The sequence below is a fragment of the Meles meles genome, chromosome 4, assembly GCF_922984935.1.
Source record: "Meles meles chromosome 4, mMelMel3.1 paternal haplotype, whole genome shotgun sequence".
NCBI lineage: Eukaryota > Metazoa > Chordata > Mammalia > Carnivora > Mustelidae > Meles > Meles meles.
Window position 1 is genome coordinate 50,619,776 of NC_060069.1, and position 16,423 is coordinate 50,636,198.

The 16,423-nt window shown below is 38.1% G+C and overlaps 1 protein-coding gene across 1 annotated transcript in view; it reads right to left on the bottom strand.

The window, feature by feature from the left end:
• The window catches only part of TPRG1 (tumor protein p63 regulated 1), a 122,498-nt gene that overhangs the window by 9,184 nt on the left and 96,891 nt on the right, over nucleotides 1-16,423 (bottom strand). The window contains exon 4 of the mRNA XM_046003893.1: nucleotides 5,650-5,803. Coding sequence (XP_045859849.1) covers nucleotides 5,650-5,803 — 154 coding nt within the window. The remainder of the gene's footprint in view (nucleotides 1-5,649; nucleotides 5,804-16,423) is intronic.

The window sequence follows — 16,423 nt, forward strand, 5'->3', positions numbered from 1 at the left end:
AATCCTGGAAACAAATTGAAAAGCCACACAGCTGGATAGCATGTTTCTATCATCCTGGCACATTTTACCTGGAATTATTTTTATGGAGACGCTGTCACTGTGGGTATGCTCAGGTGTGTAGAGAGAAAAAGGAGGCTGAAACAGAAGCTTCTTTCCTCCACGAGAGGTTCCTCTACATCCTTATTTTCATCCTCTTCCTATTCCATTCCCCCAACTCTTCCCTATCAACACACACTTGTTTTAAATTCTAGCTAAAACGAGCTCTTCTTTATTCAAGAACATTTCATATACCTCGGTAATTTGCAGGTTCCAGCCACCTTTCTTCTATTTTCAAATGTCTTTTCTCACATCCTTTGATGCTTACATCACTCATACTTTGAGTTTCACTTCAAATGTTATCATACCTGTTAAGTTTTGGATTTACTTTTTGCCTCTTCTGGGCTCCCGTAAAAACTTGTGAGTCCCTCTATTAACAGTCTTAGCATATTAAATCATAATTTGTTAATTACTTTTTTTTGCTTTCTCCCTCTACTCTGGAGGGCAGAATCTGTTTTATTTTTCTCAGTATCCCAGCTTACTAGCACATTGTTTAGCATGTAGTATTCAATGCTAGGTGGGCAATTCAATGAATATTTGTCAAATTGATGTGAAGGGAAACTAAGGAACAAAGGATGTAAAGTCACATTTGATTGCCAAAACATGAGTTCACTTTCATACTTCCCTTGAAAAGAAGGGTAAATATGCCAGAAAAGAGTAAAAATGATTGGTCTATAGATCCCTTTAATTTGATTATAGATCATTCATGACCCATTCACTATTATTCACCACCTCTGGACTAGGTCATAAGTTCACCCCAGCAAGACTGTCCACACATCCTAAGAAACCAGCAAGGCAACAGTTAAAACAGGGGAAATGAGACTACAAATCACAGATATAAAGTGGATGAAATAATCAAGGATAATTGACTCTTGTCATAAGTATAATATATCACATTCCGTTACATCAATAAATACACACATAAACATATGCACAAAGAGTTTCTTCAGGTTTATACCCATTTTCTTGCTTATTAGTAAGTTGTTTAGGTTGGCAATAGAGCATTTTATTGTAATACCTTAGTCAGTTGTAATACCTTAGTCATTTAATCACTCTAAGTATACTATTTTAAAAATAGAGATAGCTATCTTGACCTCACAGCATTTTTGTTAGTTGAATTACATGAAAACTTGCAAACTATAATCAATAAATATCATCTGATTACACAATATTACATGAGATTATTTTTATATCTTGTAACAAGAAAGTCAATGCCAAAAAATGATTATTTCCTATTTTTACATCTGTTTTATAGGAGTAATGCAAAGTATATGCATACACAGATTGAAACAGGTTGGTGAGGCTCAGAGATAAGCAAGAATGTCTGGAAAGAGGCCATTTGACCATCATATCTGCCAGATGTAGAATGCTATAGAGTTAGTGAGATGAATACAAGAAAAAAATGATGTATTTTGAAGCTGTATTGCATAAATTTGATAGTAATTTTTTAGATAAGTGTTAAAAGACTTAGAGATAGTATGAATTCGGATTTAAGCATAATTAATGTGTCCATTGATGATCTTTCCTATGGTAACTGCCTGACTAGCAAAGCCCATGACTCAGCTTTGACCCAAAGTTATATGATTTGAGACCTCTATTACCAGTTTTCCTTTCTCTCTTGAGCTTCAGACCTAAATTTCTAGCTGCCTGAAACCAACTAAACTCCATATTCCATGACGTCTCAAACTCAACAAGTCCTACACTGAACCTCTAAACCTACTCTCCTTTCAGTTTTCCCCATTGAAATTGATGGACTCACCATCTACCCAAACCAGAAACTACATCATCTTCAACCTCTTTCTCTCCTCTACCTACTATATCATGTAAGTTACCTGCTTCCATTAATTCTGTGTCTTGAATATCTCAAAATTTCTTTATTTTCTCTCCATTCTTACTGACCTTAACTTAAGCCCTTATACCTATTATTTGAGCCATTATAATCACGATAGGAATATATAATAAAATTCCATAAACTCCAGATAAATTAAATTACCCTGTTTCTATGAATGTCATTTGTACCTTCATGTGCCTCCACTCCTCTTCATTTGATCTAAACTTCTAGTTTAATCAACTTAGTACTCATGTAAAAATATTTGCATTTTTATCTACCTCCTCTGTTAAGCAATGTCTTCCACAAAGATATGAATCTTGTCTCATTTATGTTTGTATCCTGAACAATAATACCTATACTTTGTAGATGTCAGAAAATACTTGTTGAATAAAGGGATCTCAGGTGCCATACAAGAAAAGACTCTGAGTAAGAATAAATTTGGATTTTTTAATGTATTTTTTAAATAAGTTATTCCATTGGACTGTACATAATTTGAAAATTTTGACTATATGTAACCCAGCTCTATAGGATTCCTTTTCCTCTGCATTAATAGACTTGTTAAATTGAGTTAAATTACTTCAGGTATTCAATTTAGTTATGCAATTTCCCCATATTTTTCCACTTTTCCCCATTTCATTTATAAGGGGAATGGAAAAACTCATTTATATCATCCTTTTAAAATCTTAATGTTATGCCAAAATACTCACATAAAAGGGATTATATGTCCACAGAATCATCTTTCTTCTTATTTACTCATTTACATTAATATAACTGAGTGTTAATTAAGGCCAATCTTGGAAAATATCCTAAACACAAATAATATTGTGACATAAAACCAACAACAAAAGAGAAATTAAGACTCAAAGAACTGGATCAGAGTATTCATCATCTGACATCACAGATGGAGATCATTTGTTTTCATAGAGAATCAGGACTTGGGGTGGCCTTTGAATAAGAAATAGTTTGGCAAATGAAAAATGCCAGACTGTTGCCAGGAAGTAAAAAAAAAAGCTTTGGAAGAGTAGATTAAGAGAAAAAACCTTAAAGGAAATACACTTGACAGATCCACAAAATAGTTTGATTGACTGAAAACCAACCAACTAAACAACCATTCATTATACTCACATCCACACATGGGAGCTCGAGTGCACACACACACACCTGCTATTCTTACTCCCATCTAACAAGAGCTTTATAAATATTGAGTTTTCCTTTTAGCCTTGACTAATAATTATTGAAGGCTTGTGTAAAATTAATACTCCATTCTACTAACCACATTCATGGTATTTGGGAGTCAATTATTCTATCCCTTCATTTGACATTTTGTTTCTTATCTTCCTTTTAAAATTATTTTATTGTATTTATATATATATTCATATATATATATATCAGAATCAAACAAAGTACCATCAGAAATTAGAGTAATGCAGTGCCATTTCTCTGCAGTGAATAGAACTTATTCTTTAATCCCTTACCCTGAACGTCTTCCAGCAAAGGACACTCAGGGAGTAAGTACTTAATGCATCAGGTATGAGGAATAAGAGACATGGCTCAGAAAGTGATGGATGTAGAAACCAAAGTTGGTATTTATTTTAACTTACAATAAAATACAATTACTATTAATGCAAAATACATATTATTTTAATGACCAGAACTAGACTTTCTTTAAAGGTGGGAAATTACTTTGGAAAAATACATTATTAAGCATTTGGGGTTGGATTAGCAGGTGTTAGAAAAAAACAAACAGACAAAATAATCTGAACTGTTAATAAGAAGAAAAGAAGAAGGAGGAGGAGGAGAAGAAGAAGGGGGAAAAAAAAGAAAAAGAAGGAGAAGGAGAAAGAAAAAGAAAGGAGAAGAAGGGAAAGAGGAAGAGGAAAGGCAAGTGTTTGGGGAGGAGGAAGACAGGATCCAGAGGAGAGGAGAAAGGATTGTGAAGCAATGTATCAGAGTATTATAATTAATAAGGATTTTAAAAACAGGGAGACCTGATAGTCCCTGTGAGGTTTGAGCTCATAATGATAAAAATTCCCACTCCATCTCCCTGAAACCCTCAGCAAGTCTGCTCTTGCATCAATGCCTTTGTGTAACTGTTTTTGCTGTTCTCATTGGTCTTCATTTTGTTCTGTTTTGTTGCTTTTGGGTGGTAGAGTCAGGTTAGGGGCTGATGTTGAAGCTTGGGCTTGCAGCATCGTGAAACTGGACTATTACATGATCCATACAATGAACTAACTCAGTGCCTGCAATTAGCTTGAGGTAAACCTGGAGACCATAAGCCCCCGAGGACATTTGCATCAATCTTGTAAAGACCATTGACCTTTCTGAGAGCAGAAGGGATTTAAGCCAACTCCATCTATATATTAGGGAGAATGAAGACTCCATCTATCCTATAATCACATATGTTTTTCATTTTTAAAATAGGGGGCTTATCAATTGAAAATATTTTTATACATATGCATACTTGCATAAATAGCTGTGTTGGAAACAACGCAGGCAATGCAATGCATGCCATCCCTCCACAGAACGACTTTAGATGTATGTTGCTAATTTTTGAATTTATACCAAATAGAGAGTTGTGATGTTTGGAAGTGAATGACAGCATATAAAAGTAAATGTAGAAAGGCCAGAGAAGGCAAGAATCTCTTCGTCTGTCCCATTTAACCTTACAGTGCTCCGGTGAAGTTAGGGGCTTATGGTCTTCAGGTTTACCTCTGGCCTATAAGCACATTCCTATGTGTATATGGATTTTACTGAAAATATAAAAGTCTGATCTTTCTCTGCATTTATAGCTCCAATTGTTTTACTTCCTACCTACGGTGTGCTAACACTGCCTGAATTTCCCTAGGGGGGATGAAAGAAGGGTAGAAGGACTCTCCCTTCCACTATCCCTCCCTGATAAAATCTATTTGGAGAGATGAGATTGAAAGACATAAAAATACTCTTAATTACCTCCTGATTGCTTTACCATTTATGGAACATTTATATACACATTATCCCATTTAACCTTACAGTGCTCCAATGAAGTTAGGAGGAAGGGCAGTGATCATCATTATGTCCATTTTAGAGATGAGACTATCAAGGTCCGGAAAGAAAAATGACAAACATGACCAAAGAGCCATATCTGACTTTATGCTTCATACTATCCCACACTCCTTCTCTGAATAAAATAATTAGAATTTAATGACATACATAAAATTATATGTATCCTTTTGGCAATAAACACAGTCAGACACAAGTATTGTGATTTTTAAATAATATTACACTATAATTTTTGGTAAGAAATTAGCAAGGAGGAATCAATATGGTTAATATAAACATTATATATTTTTTATTTTTAAAAAAATTTTATTTATTTATTTGACAGAGAGAGAGATCACAAGTAGGCAGAGAGACAAGCAGAGAGAGAGGGGGAAGCAGGCTTCCTGCCGAACAGAGAGCCCGATGCGAGGCTCGATCCCAGGACTCTGAGATCATGACCTGAGCCAAAGGCAGAAGCTTAACCCACTAAGCCACCTAGACACCCCGACATTTTATATTTTTAATAAATAAAACAGCTCCACTGTTTACTAAAAAATACTGCAAACCTTGTAAAGTTTGTATCTGTATAAACCCAGGTTGTATCTTACCTTTTTTGTTTGTTTGTTTTTTGGAACAGTACATGTTTTAGAAGCACACAGCTTCACCATCAAAGGTGATCAAAGAGTGCTGCCCAAACTGCCTACCTCACAAATTTTGAGGAACTTCTCATTGGAATATTTCATAGGGTGCTCAGTGAAGGTCGCATAAGGCACCTCAGTGGACCATGGGTTCCAGCGGGAAAAGAGGGACTGCTGTTCCAGACTTCCCCAGTAGATCCTAAGGCCTTCTCCTTGTCTCCTACAAGAAAGGAATGCCTTTAGATTAGCCATTGCGATTAGATTAACACAAAAAGAAAAGGATGGCAAAGTAAGGTAGTGTCTCAGCTAACCTTTATAATGATGCTAAATGGCTTGCCTACTAATTGATCATTCCAGAAATTTAGGAGATAAGAATAAAAGAATAAACATGATGAGTTCTGGGTGTTGTTGAGAATCCTATATGGAAATGCCTCGCTGGAAGTGTGACTCTGGTGCCGAGGACCAAAGCCAGGGATGGAAATAGGGATATTAATTTCATGCCAATATTCTGATGGTAATGGTTAAGTGGGAAAGGGACAGGAAGATTCAAGGTGGTGGGACAGGAACTGAAGTGCTGAGGTGGCAGGAAGTTTCAAGAAGGAGGGGAATGACAGCAGTTCCAGTTTCCACAAAAAAAAAAAAAAAAAAAATGCAAGCAGGAAATGACTGAGAAGAGACATGGGACATCAAGAACAGTAGCATATATATGATCCTTAAGAGGGATGAGGACCTATCCAAAATATCTGTGACTTCAGCTTTGGTCTGTTCTCTGCACACATTCCATGCAGCAAAGTTGCAGAAACAAACATATCAAAGCTCGAAAAGGAATTTTGCCTGCCTTTTCACACACTACCTGGTATAACCCAGGCCTGGTCATCTGGTAAACCCAAGTGCAAGAACAAGAGGACCCTTGGGAGCCTTGGGAGTGATGGGAGGGAGGTTGTGGCAGGAGAGTGTGGCCACGCTGAACAACAAAACTGTAATTCCTGTGGTCTCTTCTTTTACATGTGCCCATCAGAATTTATGGTTTGTGGTTTTAGACATTTCTAAATGCAAAGAGATCCCTGGAGGTTAAGCTAAGCTCAGGTGCTTTGCGTTCAACAGGCTTTAAAACTAAGTTGCCTGTAATTCTAAACAGCCCCATGGAACATCATAGAGCTCTCATTTCTTCTAGAAATTAAATCCTGGGATCTAGAATAAAAACCCAAAGCTTAATTGTGGTACCTTCACAAAGCTGTCACTTCCTGTATTAAGGAAGAATACCTTTGGGAATGCTATTGTGGCTTCTGGGTGTTTATCCAAGTAGAGATGTGTATAAACACAATCTCACACATAGACATATGCCACCCCCCTCTCCCATTGGCTGATCTCTGAGATTCTATTTTCAAAAGGAAATAAGAAAAGAGTCTGGCTCATTCTACTGCCCAGTTCTCAGATTTTTGATCATTATGTTTGAAAGCTGACACTGAACCATATATTTTTTTTTTTACTTAATCCTTCCCCCACAAAGAAAAAAAAAAAAAGAAGAAGAGAGGAAAAGAAAGATATTGTACCTCTAAAGTTCCCTTTCTAACCTCTCACCTTCCCAGCTGACATTCCTATGTTGACATTTATCATCCCTCACCCCCATACGTTCCTTCATTCTGTTTCTTTTCTTTCTTTCTTTCTTTCTTCTTTCTTTCTCTTGCTTTCTTTCTTTCTTTCTTTCTTTCTTTCTTTCTTTCTTTTTTTCTTTCTTTCTTTCTTTTCTCTCTCTCTCTCTTTCCCCCCCGCCCCTGTCCTGGTAATAAACTCTAAGCTCAGTGAATATTCTATGCATGCTGGCTAATGGAGCATTCTGGCTTTAGTCCATTCAAGCAACTTGCACAATGGAATTATTTACTGCTTCTTATGTCCATTTATGTGCTCAGTGCAATTTTGCTTTTATCCAAAGGCAATGAAAATCTGCCAAGATAGCTTCACTAATAAGTACACTTTATATTCTTTTACCTTAGGGAAACCTCAAATGAAGTTTAAGCGTGAAATTCAAGAGGGACCCTATTTCTAAGTAACCAATCAATTTGAGCATGACAATGACATTTCTCAGAAATGTAGCATACTTCTAAATATACAAGTTCATACTCAGCCATCAGAAAGGATGAATACTTACCATTTACATCGACCTGGATGGAACTGGAGGGTATTATGCTGAGTGAAATAAGTCAATCAGAGAAAGACAATTATCATATGGCTTCACTCATACATGGAATATAAGAAATAGAAAAGAGGATCATAGGGGAAGGGAGGGAAAATTCAATAGAAAGTCATCAGAGAGTGAGAAAAACCATAAGACACGACTATAGGAAACCAACAGAGTTGCTAAAGGGGTGGTGGGTGAGGGGATGGGGTAATTGGGTGATGGGCATTAAGGAGGGCATGTGATATGATGAACACCGGGTGTTATAAGCAACTGATGAATTATTGAACACTACATCTGAAACTAGTGATATACTATATGTTGGCTAATTGAATTTAAATTTGAAAAGAAAATAAATAAATAAGTATACAAATTCAGCCAACCTTCTCTCTTAAGCTCCACTGGTGATATCTAAGAAGATAAATCTGCAACTAAGAAGTCTCTCCAAAGATAAAACTAAGGCAGTGCTTGTCAGCAAAGACTTTAGTACAAGAGACCTATGAAAATCTGTCATCTTTTGTTCTATCAAATGTCATTAGAATAATCATGGAGAACATAGATGCCTTTATGACCAGGAGCGTTGTATTAGTTACTTAGGCTCACCATGAAAGATAGCATATGATGTAACAGAATAGTGAAAAATGCAAAGAATAGGATGTCATGTATAATTTTGTTAGAGTCTTTGTTCTGACACTTAATGCTGTGTGCCTATGAATGAGCTAGTTTCATTTTCTAAATCTCAGTTTTACCTTATGCTCTTTGGCATGTTTCCATGGGACACCTCATGACCTCAGTAACTATGTAAATGGTGTAGACAGCTACAGTCATGATGCTACTGACATTCATCCAGTCAAGGACATACAAGATCTGAAAGAAACCTCTAGGTTATGGCTTCAGTTTAGAGGCATCAAATTAGCCCCCTGAACACATCTTCTGGTGCAAAGACTATACCAAGCATTGTCCCATGATTCCTAGGGAACTTCAGCACCTACCATGATACCTCACAAACATGTAAAAGCACAAATCCGCCACCATGTGATGGAATAGCATTTTAATGTTTATAAACTAGAGAACTTCATAGCTGGAAGGGCTCTTGGAAGGTAAAACCCAGGGCCTTCTTTCTGGATATGAGAAAACTGATACAGAAGGATTAGAGCTTGAAGCATCATTACACACACGGCTGAGCTGTTGAGAGCCCTGGTCTCCCAAGACTTCACTGAAGGGTCTTTTCACCATTCTGGGCTATCATCACAAAATGCATTCCAAGTTAAGGTCCTGCTATTGCACAACACAACCTTATTTCCAACTGACGTATAGTTAAAAGACTTGCCCCGAGGAGACCATCATCACCTGTAGGCAAAAGGCCTGCCCAGAGATCATAGCTAAAGGTGAAAAAGGAAATCACAATCACAAAGGAACTGTGTGTGTGTATTTATATAATAATATTATATATAAATAAATATGTATTATATATTAAATATATAATAATAAATAATATATATAAATTATATATATATATACACACATATATATATATAAAGTGCCTCAGAGGTTTGTATATATATACACATATGTATACATATGTGTGTGTGTGTATACTATTTATGAGATTGCAGGAAAATAAGGTAGCCCTGGGAATGAAGAGAGAAATTAAGAAATTACAAACAAGTTATGTCTTCAGGGTAAGAAGACTGATCTTTCTTACCGAGCTGCTATGGTCAAGTTTATCAAAGTGGGGGTACAGTTCTGGATAAAGAATGCAACACCAAATTATTAAGTAAAGAAAAATTTGCCAGCTTTCTGCTCTAAATCATACTCTGAGTGTAAACCCTGGCTTTGAGCATTATATACCATCTTTCCAATCTTTAGGTAACAACAAGTTCATGAGGAACAAGAGGATAACAGGTGAGAAGGTGTTTTGTATGCTGTAAGGGTTGTCCCACTAGCAAATCTTGAGTTCTTAGTGTGTACCATAACGCTTACTGTGTACTGTTAGACTTTATATTTTTAAATTTTATTTAACTGTTACAGAATTTTTCTAAACATCTTTGGTATAAATAAGTGAATTTAATAAGAAATATGATAAAGAATATGACCACGCTTAATCAGATCAGCAGGTCAAGAACCACTAAAGGAACAGACTAAGAAGGGGGAGGAGAAATACCAGGATCCCTACATAGACAAAAGCAGAAAAACAAATCTCTAGAACAGAGAAAAACAGAAGGTTCTGGAATATTCTACATTTTTCTTCACCTATTGATCTCTTCCTCCACCTGACTCTGAGTCTCTGAATACTTACGAGTTTAGCTCCTGCTTTATCAGTGTTTTTGATGTGTATAATTTCCTACTTATATTAAATCCATCAGAGACTTCCATTCAGCTGAAAACATCCCTATAGCTCTTTTTTCTTCAGACTGAATCAGCATGGTTCCTTAAAACTGTTCTAATAATTTAAAAATAATCTTTTAAATTGCCTCCGAGGTGATTCCCTGAAACAGTCCCAAGAAGTTTAACTTCACTCCCACGATGTAATTAGCATATTCTCTCTACAGTACAGTGTATTGTCGCAGGTAGAGAAATGAATAAGACTCAGTCTCTGAACTCCAGAAGCCCATCATCCGTTTTACTATCATCTCTTTCCCATACCTCAAACAGGTACAAATAGAAACCCACAGATCTCTTTATAGAAGCAGAAGTTCACCCATTACAATTTACTTCATTCCCGTTTTCTATCATCAGGGAAACCATCTGGATCTGGCCTCCATTCCCACAGTAGTAGAAGCAAGAAAGTCAATGTACCCTTCACTTCTGAGAAATTTCAAAACCTTATAGAAAGATATAGAAGTAGAGGAAAGTCTCCATAAGGATTCATAAGAACTTGGTGGAAGAAGAGGGCTTATAACAGTTGGAGATTTTTAGGATCCTGGACTGTCTGAGTTAGAGGCCTTTTAAGAGATACATTTCCAATTCTTTCATTTTATAGATGTATAAACTGAGGACCAGAATTTTCAAAGATCAGAGTTCTTCCTTTAGTCTTGTTAATTACATGTTCCACTCAGTGACTCAGACTAGAATTCTACTCAAACAGAGTTGTTGTCCGGGTAGAAACCTAAGCAATTACTACTTGAAACTATCATAGCAGCTGAAGAGATTTGCCTTCTACACCACAAAAAACAAAGGCATGTTGAAGAGATGAGGTTTATACAGAAGAAACTATCATCCAAGTGCCAAAGAACCAATCATGAAAAATAAATGAACACCACAGAAAAAGGAGCTCCAAGTTGAATGGAGGGAAAACTTTCTTTGATAACAATTTTCGTAAGACAATACATTATTTTTGACAGGAAAGACTCCTCTCCTTGAAGTCATTTTTAGCTGAACCAGAAAACTATGCCAGCCAGTCACCAGTCTGAGTTAATTTGCTCATTCCACACATTCTACTACCTTCACAGAGAAGCCATGCATCCTTCAGCATAGTACAACATAGCGGTCGTACAACATAGCTATTCTTTCTCTTGACTTCCCACCCTCTTTCTTTCCTGGCCTTCACAGAGGCTGAGCTAAGGTTTTCAACCACCTGAGAGAAGACGTGAATGAGGAGGCTAGTCCCCAGAAGGAGAGATGGCAGCTTCCATTATTACCTCCATCAGCTGCCCCTCCTTTCTACTCATCTCAGATCTCAAAGCTCCACCACAGAATTAAAAACATAGCTCCAGGCACCAAGCCGAGATTTATGAGGAAGCACAGACATTAAGTCCTGCTCTAAACGCAGGGCGTGTGCTTGTAAGTATGTGAGCAAACAGAGGGAGGCCGCAGGGGAGGAGGGCGGGCTGCCCAGGGGAGAGAGCTGTTCAGAACAACACAATATATTTTCTTAATGTCTCCTTTTTCCCTACCTTACAGCCTGTACTGTTGAAAAGCAGACCTTCTAGAACCATGAAATGTTAGTCCCTTGCTTATTTAATCTGGACAAAAGGGCGGGGGGGGGGGGGGGGGGGGAGGGCAGAGTTGGCACCCTGGAGGGTATTCAATGCTTCTTTTTGCTCATTGAATGACCTCAGATGAAATATTTTCCATGACAAGAACCCCAAAGACGCTGGCACGGTGTCAGACAATAAGATTTGCAGAATGTGTTTACATTCTCTCTGTGTCCCCAGGCTGTTCTAACCCATCGGCAGGTGGTGCCTTTATCTGCTCTCTTTGCTCACCTGGCTCCCTCCCAGAAGTTTCCAGGCCCTTGGGCTCAGTGAGATTAACCATTTCCTGGCATGGGAAACCAAGAAATTCCGTGGGTTATTTTACATGAGGGAGAAGTAAGTGATAAAGTAAAACAGACCAGCAGTGTCCCTAAAGAAAGAACTCTACGGCAATGTGTTGTCATAGCAAAAACCTTGGATGACAGGTAGGACCTGGGTTCAAAGACTAAACCTGCTATTGACTTGCTGGGTAATTTGAACCATTTCTTCTCTCTGGGTTCCAGGGGAACATCTATAAAACTAGTAGTTGAGCTAGGTCACCTTTAATCTCCTTTTATGCCCTGATAAATTAATATCTATTATGAAAAAAATAATTTATATCCTACCAGTTAGATAAAAATCCAAGGGATAAATTAGTGACTGAGAAATTCCTAGAGGGCTGCTGAGACTTTTTCTTCTTCTAGAGGAAGAACGGATCTTAAACTACAGAATAAAAGATGTAGGGTTAAACCAAAAGCAGAACCCAGAGAAAGTGAGATGAATTAGAAAAAGAGCTACAGAAAAAGGCTATGGAATCTCTCAGGATGAATGTCCTTAAAAGAAATGTTTATTTGCTTAGGAAACTTAAATATGCTTGTCCCCGAGGGCACCATGTTCAGGGCTGAGGTGAAGAACTAAGGTCCAAACCAGAGGTCCAACCTAAGATCTTGTGACTCACAGTGTTAGTGTGTATGTCTGTGTATGTGCGCGTGCACACCCGTACATGCCTACATATGTACACACACAACTAATGTTTAGGCTAAAGTTACAGTGTACAAGGTACATAGTAATCACTCCATAAATCCATGTTTAATAAAGATGAATGAATGAATAAATTCACAGAATTCACAGGCCGGTTAGGATGCCTGTGAGTGTGAATGCTGTATCATTCCATTCTTATAATCTTATCTGTTGTGGTAGTAAGAGCCCTGAATTGGTAGTCAGTAAAATGTGGGTTTAAACCTATTACTGATGCTAACTTTCTTTGTGGCTTAGAGATGGGCACAGCATCTCTGAGCCTCCATTTCCACTTGCTATGGTCTGATTATTTGTGTCCTACCAACATGTAATATTGAGATCCTAATGACCAAGATGATGAAATCAGGAGGTGATGACTTTGGGACGTGATTAGGTCACAAGACAGAGTCCTCATGAATGGGATGAATGCCTTTATAAAGAAGCCCCCAGAGAGCTCCCTCACCACTTCCCTTATATGAGGACACAGGGAGAAGGTGCCACATGTGAACCAGAAAGCAGACACTTCCTAGAGACTGATTCTACTAGCACGTTGATCATGGACTTGCCAGCCTCCAGAAGTATGATGAAGGAATTTCTACTGTTTATAAGCTACATAGTCTCCAGTATTTTATTATAGCAGCCCCAGAAGACCAAGACATCCCTCTTATAAAATAATCGTAGAGAGTAAAATGGAGTCTCTCGTGTCAAGCAGGAGCCTGTGTCAAGCAGTGACACAAGCAGTTAAGGTATTGCAGCCAGTAGATCTCACCAGGACCACCGTCAGCTGACCTCCCCCCAGAACTGATAACGAGCAGAACCCGAGGAGGTCTGCAGAGACCCGAAACTGACTGAATCCCTTAAAAAAGGGAAGGATTTTGTCAGCAAACTGTGAGACTCTTCAGACATGACCCCTCTATGTCTGACCACTTAAAAAGGCAACTGCCACAGTCTGCCCAATCAATCACCTAACAGAACCGAGATCCTTCCCTGGGTGAACATGAGAAGTGGTTAAGTGCCCAGAGCAGACCAGGACCAGCCCAAGGCCTTATCTCAACTGTGCACCCACAGACGGAGTTCGCATTCGGTTTGTTTTCTTCCTACACCTTTCTGTTATCTTGTTTGTTGTGTGGTTTGTCTTCTCTCCTGCTCTGTGGGCTGTGTAAGAATCCAAGTTTCATCACATGATGAATTGTCATTGAGTTTGGAATTCTGAACCTGCTTTAGAATTGTGATTTAACTTTGCTTTCTGACTGAACAAAGCTGACATTGCAGAAAGACACAACTCCTGTGTGTGCCTTCACTGTGTGCTCATGACAATGATGGAGGCTTTGGATCAGATATTCTCTAGAGGACACTCCAAGTACGTGCCAGTGGAACACTCCTGACTCACCAGACTTAATCATTACCTACCTCTGGGCTTCACTTAAATAACATACAGAGATATTTTTTTTTTTTCCAGAACTACCATGAATGGATTATTTAGATAGAAATCATTCTAAAACATACATACTTATTTTCTCAAGCAAATTATATTAAATATAATGAGTATTTTTATGGCTTAATAAAAATGATCACAAACCAAGTTTTAAGACCTAAAAGGGATTTATTATTAACCATTTGTGTCCTATGTTCTTGATCCCTTAATTTTACTAAAACAAAGACTGGAATCTAAAAGATTACCTGGATTCATACCGATCTCCTCCTAATATTTTCCTACACTTTAACGCTTCTCTTTATGAAAGCCAACTGCTGTACATGAAAAGTAAGGCTGTTTACCCAAATTCTAAAAGATTCTTGACTGCCAAGTTTTTTAGGTCTTATATCAGCCCTCTCTTCCTTCATCTCTGTTATTTCTTGCTGTTATCAACATTCCTGACTCCTTCTAATTTGCTTTTTCTGAACTTTCTACTGATGGGGAATCTAGGAATGCATTACTTTTGGGGTCATGGGCAAATAATGAAACAAAATGACACTCTTTTCTATGCCCTTTCCTGTAAGGGAAATTTATAGCAAAAGCTTTGGTTTCACAGATGATATTTAAACTGAAAGCTAACCCAGTAGTGTTGATGGTGAGTAACTTTTAGATGGGGATCTGAGTGGCTTAAGTTTTAGAAAGTCCTTTTGGAGTTCTATGCCTATGAGAATGAAATCTGATCTCAGAATTAATAAGGACAACCACCTTTCCACCAATGGGGCTGACATGAAATTTTGTCATCCTTAAGGTCATACTCTAGTAGACTGGCACTGTCATATTCTGTACAAGGAGTCTTATATTCTGACCCATCCTTCAAACTGTTTAGAGTGTAGCTCCCATAATACTTAAAGATCAATCTGAGTAGCAACACTATCAGCATATCTCTGCTAGTATTCTTCAATATAGTCCAGAGAAAATGCTCTAAATAAAATGTAATGGGGACTTAACTGCAGGAACAGTCCCTTATATTTGAAGGTATCAAATAGGGCCTCATTCATTCCGTACATGTTTAGGAGATCTGAGGGTGGATTGACAAAGAAGATATTTCGTGGCATTGCTGGAAGTCTGCCTACTCCTAGCAGTGCTCGGAGTAAAAGGTCTAGATCAGAACTGTGTCTACAGTGATGAAAGAGAAACGCACTTAGAGCCTATCTGGTCCAGGTCCTGTTCTTGTAAACAGCAAAGCAAATCAGGAAGCAGTCAAATCTCAAGAAGGACAATAGTAAACTTGTTTCCCTTCTGGTTAAAGGATTGAAAGAAATATTCTAGAGTATTGACACTATTGATGCAGTAGGATTACTTTCCTCCTTTTAAAATTCCCTACTTTCGGGGCGCCTGGGTGGTTTAGTGGGTTAAGCCTTTGGCTTAGCCTTTGGCTAAGGTTATGATCTCAGGGTCCTGGGATTGAGCCCTGCGTCGGGATCTCTGCTTAGCAGGGAGCTTGCTTCCCCTTCCCCCTCTGCCTGCCTCTCTGCCTACTTGCGATCTCTTTCTCTCTCTGTCAAATAAATAAATAAAGTTTTTTAAAAAAATTCCCTACTTTCTGTAATGAGCATGTATTATTTTTACATGGAAATGAACAATTGCATATTTAAGATGATGTCATCCATCACAACCCGAGCCACGACTAATTAGTACCAGCAGTGGGCTAAGACCTCTGCATCTATTACCTCTAGTCCTTACCACAAACAAGTTTGGTTTATAAACTCTATTTCACAGAGAGGTCCAAAGGCATCAAGTGTTAAGTGGTAGAACTGGGATTCAGATTTAGATCTCCCTGGTTCCATACACCCCCACAATTGCATGGAACCCTTTGGATATACAAGACAGGTACGGAAATGAACATCGGTGCCAACCAGCTGCGTGTTCCCCTCACAAACCTAAATAAAGCCGGTCAATGCAGAGCTCACATTTTTATTTGTAGTTTCTGTTCACCTCAACTAATCCACCTTCTTCCACCTTTCTTCAGAATGCTGATTCCGACACCCAAAGGGGCTTCCAGTTGCCTTTAAAATTCAGAAACACTCTCCCAGCCTCACAGTCAAGACTTTTTGCACTACGGTTCCAGCATTCTTTCATTTCCAAAACTCAAAACCGCAACTCCTCAATGACCCAACCAAACAATGCGACTTGCTGAGGCCAGCTTACAGCATGTGTGATCATTTCACCAACATGAGATTATTCTGTGTATTTGTCTCATATCATCAAATGAACCAT